General features: G+C 40.6%; 1 protein-coding gene across 1 annotated transcript; it reads left to right on the forward strand.

Moving 5' to 3' along the window:
* The first annotated feature begins 1202 nt into the window (after positions 1-1202).
* Positions 1203-2972, forward strand: LOC149397726 (uncharacterized). The gene is made up of 3 exons (XM_089614327.1): positions 1203-1749; positions 1856-2376; positions 2469-2972. Exons 1-3 carry the CDS (start codon positions 1203-1205, stop codon positions 2970-2972), a joined length of 1572 nt encoding a protein of 523 aa, XP_089470453.1.
* The last annotated feature ends 2904 nt before the right edge of the window (positions 2973-5876 follow it).

The following is a 5876-nucleotide window of genomic DNA, read 5'->3' on the forward strand; positions in this document are numbered from 1 at the left end:
CGGTTTTCATGCTCCAGCTTCTAGTAAGGCATCCTTCCTCTTGTGCGCAGACAGTATTTTTGGCAAGTTTCCGGTTTTGCCGAATTGTCTCGCTGGTAATTTTACTGCGTGATATTCTTGCGAGAATGGGTAAGGAAACCCTAGATACACTTCCAGGTAATTGTACAGCTGCTATAAAAGCCTTGCGCTACCCCCTTAGCAGCCTTGACGCTTTATCAAAATACTTAGAGCTCCTAAACGTGCAAGACCGGCGGATTGGGAGGCTTTGTTTATTGATAAGAGCGGTATAATTTCTCAAACACTATTCCAGAAGATTGAGTGTTTGTGAGATTTGGGTTCTGTGTTTACGTGATTGAAGACTCACGTGCGTTTGAAGACTGAAGTCATCCGAGCATAGGCGTTTGCTCGAAGAGTGGAATTGAGGAGGATCTCAAATTCAGGGGGAGTCCCTGATCTAGGTATTCACTCGTGGTAATAGTCTCTAGGGCATTTATTTTGTGTTGTAATCATATAAGACCTTGCTTGTACTATTGACTACTATATAGTGAAATCCTTTCCACTGGCAGAGTACCCCCAGACGTAGGTGATGTTGCACCGAACTGGGTAACCATATTGTGTGTCGTTTATTTGTCGCACTGTTTGTTGATTATCCATTATCTGTGTTCAAGCAAGTTGTCGGACACATTGTGTGCGACATCTTGCCTTTGTGACTAATCAGAATTTTCAATTGGTATTAGAGCGGGCACCTAGATCCTTTGGTGGTTTCCTGGGTATATTTTTTCTGATTGCATATGGATAGTTCCAGAGAAGGAGGCTCGGTCAATCGACCTCTGGTCCTTGATGGAACCAACTATGGTTACTAGAAAGCCCACATGAGCGCCTTTATGAAATCTCTTGATAGCAGAACTTGGAAAGCTGTGATCCATGGTTGGGAAGCTCTAGTTACTATTGATGAAAAATGAGCTCCTACAGGTCCCAAACCTGAGAAGGACTGGACTCCCACTGAAGATGAGGCTGCTCTGGGTAACTCTCAGGCACTCAATGCCATATTTAACAGGGTTGATAAAAATATTTTCAGGCTTATAAATGCCTGCACAAGCGCCAAAGAAGCTTGGGAAATTCTTGTTGTCGCCTATGAGGGAACCACTAAAGTTCGTGAGCAGAATCTGTAGTATCTCACTACAAATTTTGAAGCTCTCACTATGCTTGAAGATGAATCTGTTGCTGAGTTCAATGTACGTATCCGAGATCCTGCTAACGAATCCTACTCTCTTGGCAAACCCATGACCGATGAAGATCTCATTCGGAAAACGCTAAGAGCTTTAAGCCCAAGGTTCAAAATAAAGATCACGGCTATAGAAGAAGTCCATGACCTTAAAACTCTGAAGTTTGACGAGCTCATGAGATCCCTCATGACCTTTGAGCTTTCACTTCCCAAGGTGGATAAGAAACACAAAGCAATGGCACTCAAAAGATCTATTCATGATCAGAAGGAGCAGGTATACTCAGACTCTGAAAATAAAATTGATGATACTATTGCTGTGTTGGCCAAAAACTATAGCAGGGTCATGAAGAGATTCAACCAGACGACTGGGAAGAATGTCCCGCAAGATGTCAAATACAACTTTCAGCAAAGGTTCCAGAAAAGTGGAAACTCTAATAGAAACGGCAGAAGCGGTGAACGTTCTGGAAAGGGCAAAGGAATTCAGTGTCATGAGTGTGAAGGATTTGGGCACATTCAGAAGGAATGTCCAAACTTCCTGAAAAACAGAAAAGGGATACAACGCCACCCTATCGGATGAGGAAGATGAAGATAGTGACTCTGACTAGATAAGCAATTTTCTTTCCTTTTCAGCCTCTGTTCCTACTTATAATCTTGAACATTTTGATGAATCTGCTGAATCCTCAAAGAAATTTGCTACTAATGATGAATTATCCGATGATGCTATGAATGATGCTTACAATGTCTTACACACTAAATGGGTTGAAGAGTCTCAGGTTCTTGACAAGCAAAGTGTTCTCATCCTGGCTCTTACTGAAGATAAGACAAGGCTCCTAGAAACCATTGTCGATCTAAAGCGTGAAGTCGGCCGCTTAAATAGGGAACTTGACCAGATGACCAAATCTGTCAAGATGTTGAACTCTGGCACCGACAGTCTTGATAAAATTCTCACAATTGGAAAGCCTGCAAAGAACATGAAGGGGCTTGGATATACTCACGGTGCTTCCACGTCTCAGACTACTTTTGTCCCTCAAAAGTCTGCTGACCAGATGCCGCGAAATATGTCTCAAACATTTGGTCGTGACAAGTTCCAGAATCAGCATCAGCAACATCCTTATAGACCAAGCAGGTCTCTTGTCAACAGACCTCGTTGGGTCTGCCATCACTGTGGACGTAGGGGTCATATTCGGCCATTTATCTATCGCCTATATGGGAGGAATCTTCATCGGCATCAATCCTCCCATAGGAAGGCTCAACCAAGTCGTTCCCCCCATCTCGCATGGAATGTAGAGTGAAAAATGGGTCCTATCACGCCAACATTGCTTACACCTCCCAGCGTGCCTCCACTGGTAACGATTGGTACTTTGACAGTGGTTGTTCTCGGCACATGACCGGTGTTCAGACCTTTTTATCCAACATAAAACCTTACTCTAATTGCCATGTTACTTTTGGTGATGGAGTGAAGGCAAAGATTATTAGTAAAGGTCAACTTAATTATCCTAGTTTTTCTTGCTTAACAGAGGCTTTGTTGGTTGAAGGCCTCACTGCTAATCTTATTAGCATTAGCCAACTCTGTGACTTGAACTTACGTGTTAATTTTACTTGTGATGAGTGTGTTGTGATAAATGAGGAACATGATGAGCTTATGAAAGGAACCAAGACTTCGAACGACGGTTACATGTGGTCCCCGGTCAAAGACTCTCAAGTCACCAAGTGTCTCCTGTCCAAGACAGATGAAGCTAAGCTATGACATCAAAAACTCGGTCATCTAAATCTCAGAATCATGCACAAGATTGTCTCTGAGAAGGTTATTGTCAGGCTCCCTGATCTTAAGATTGTTGAAGGAAAAATCTGTGGTGATTGTCAGATAGGAAAACAGGTCCAGAAGTCACACAAGATGGTGCAACATCTTACCACTTCACGTGTTCTGGAGCTCCTACACATGGACTTGATGGGTCCTATGCAGACTGAAAGTCTCGGTGGAAAGAGATATGTGTTTAACTGTGTCGATGACTTCTCCAGGTACACTTGGGTTGATTTTATTCGTGAGAAATCTGACACTTTTGCTGTGTTTGAAACTTTATGCAAGCAAGTGCAAAGAGAAAAAGGAGAAAGCATAGAAGGAATAGCTCCTGAATTTTCTGCCCCCATCATCCCACAACAAAATGAGGTTGTTGAAAGGAAGAATCGGACTTTTCAGGAAATGACTCGAGTGATGATGCTTGCCAAAGACATTCATCTTCTCTTAAGTACTGAAGCGCTCGACACAGTCTGCCATATTCATAACAGAGTTACCATTCGTCCGGGTACTACTGTAACTCATTATGAGATATGGAGGGGGAGAAAGACATACGTCAAGTACTTCCATGTCTTTGGCTCAGTGCGCTACATCCTTGCTGATCGGGATCCTCGTCGTAAGCCTGATCCCAAAAGTGATGAAGGTATCTTTCTTGGGTATTCCAGAAATAGTCGTGCTTATCGTGTCTTTAACAGATGCACCAAGTCTATGATGGAGTCTATAAATGTGGTTGTTAATGATGTTTATGATGATTCTGAAAGTGTTGATGATGAGGATGAAGTTTTATCTAGTATCACAGATGTCAGGACAGATGTCGGTGACAAAGTGGTTGACATTGTGTTTGAAGACGATTCTCCTCGTGATAAGTCGTTCCCTGACAAGGAGACTGAAGCTTTGCCTCAAAGATGTGCTCCTTCTACAAGAATTCGGAAAAATCACCATGTTGAAGAGGTCATTGGTGATATTGAAGATGTGATACGTACTCGGACGAAGAATCTAGTCAACTACAGAGTAATGATCAAACAGATGGAGGATGATATTTTTATATCTCAAAGTAAGCGTACCAAGAACATTATGAAGAAGTTTCGCCTTGAAAAATCTTCTCACAAAAGCACTTCCACTGCCACTCATGTTAAAAGAACTAAAGATGATATTGGTGAATCTTTTGATCAAAGGATGCACGGAAGTATTATTGGAAGCCTGTCATATCTCACTACCAGCCGTCCAGATATTGCTTACTTTGTTGGTATGTGTGCTTTGTATCAAGCTAATCCTAAAGTTAGCCATCTCTCTCAGGCTAAGCGCAATGTAAGGTACATCTCTGGAACTGCTGACTTTGGGCTCTTATATTCCTTTGATGCTACTTCTACTCTTGTGGGATACTGTGAGACTGATTGGACAGGAAGTGCAGTTGATAGAAAAAGCACTCCAGGTGGTTGTTTTTATTTCTTTGTCTACTGCAGAGTATGAATATATTGCAGCTGGCAGCAGCAACACACTACTCTTGTGGTTGAAACAAATGATTGCTGAGTATGGTGTCGGCCAAGATGTCAAGACATTGTTTTGCAACAACATCTGTGGTATGATTATTGTCAATGGTGCCCACAAGAATAGTTGTAGTCTTTATTTTGTACATTTGATGTAATAAAGTCTCACAAAGACTCTTGCTTGTAATTGCTTATTCATTAATAAAAAGTTGAAACCTTCATTCATTCTTCCTTGTCTGTTTGAAGCTTTATGATAAAACATTAGTCTTTAGTCCATAAACAAACTTAACAACTTATGAAGAGACAAATGTAGATTTGCATGAACAAACTCTTCGTAGTTTGCTTAAAACGATATATTCGCAATCTAAGGGTCAAATGACTATTGACCTCATTACGATTGTTAGGAGAATCTATGATGTCTGGTTATGGGGCATTAAGAGTTGGAGACTCTATAGATCTTCTAGGTATCTTCCGAAGGTACTGAATTGACCAGTGCACTTCTAGAGACAAAATAAGAACAAACCATTTAACCTCTTATGTCTCGAAGTCACTACGTATGAATTGCATCGTGCTTACCTTAATCCTGAAATGAGACATGCCATTTCACAGCTTACGTATTCTCATTTGAGAAAGTCAGAGTTCGGACTCACTATGTGATTCCGAACAGGACCTATTGGTGAAGTACTAAGTTGTGAAGATGTCATGAGTAACTTTGTGAAGTTCTCATAGATATGGAATTCATGTACAAGATTACTGAAATGCAATCTATATCACATCATGCTTTGTTCCTGGGAATGTGAATAAATGAATTGGCCAGTGTCCAAATTGAGTCCTGACTCTTTTGAATGAAACAATGTGAGTTGTTAGCTCCTCGTCAATACATTGTTTCTAACTTATTCACAAGCGAACAATGAGTTGAGGAAATAACAGCTAAAAAGGTAAAATGGTAATTTCGTAAATTCCAACTAGCTGATGATATTCATGAAGGGTAAGCATAGATCAGATTCAGTGGATCTGCTCATCTTAATTTGGTTGAATTCTTGAGTAGAAAATAAATTCATTTGAACCGAGAGATTTTCAGTGTCAACTCTTTAGTGGAGTCAGTTGACATTAAGCTAAACTTGGAAAAGGTTTGTGAACTTTTGAGTCCAAGTATTTAGCTCAAGCTTTGTTCATTTGGATCCATGAGGTCACTGTCACAAATCACATCTAGTAGGAATAGTTAAACTAGAAGCTAAGTCAAAACAAGAACGAGACAAGTTTTACGAAAATTGCCAAAAGGGTATTTTGGTCTTTTTGGACATAGGATGAAATGAATGTCAATAAATTATTTTTGACATTGTCATATGATGACAAATGAAATATATAT

This window comes from Urtica dioica, chromosome 5 (genome assembly GCF_054948205.1).
Source record: "Urtica dioica subsp. dioica isolate 48M chromosome 5, U.dioica_male_clone48M_v1_H2, whole genome shotgun sequence".
In the NCBI taxonomy this organism is placed as follows: domain Eukaryota; kingdom Viridiplantae; phylum Streptophyta; class Magnoliopsida; order Rosales; family Urticaceae; genus Urtica; species Urtica dioica.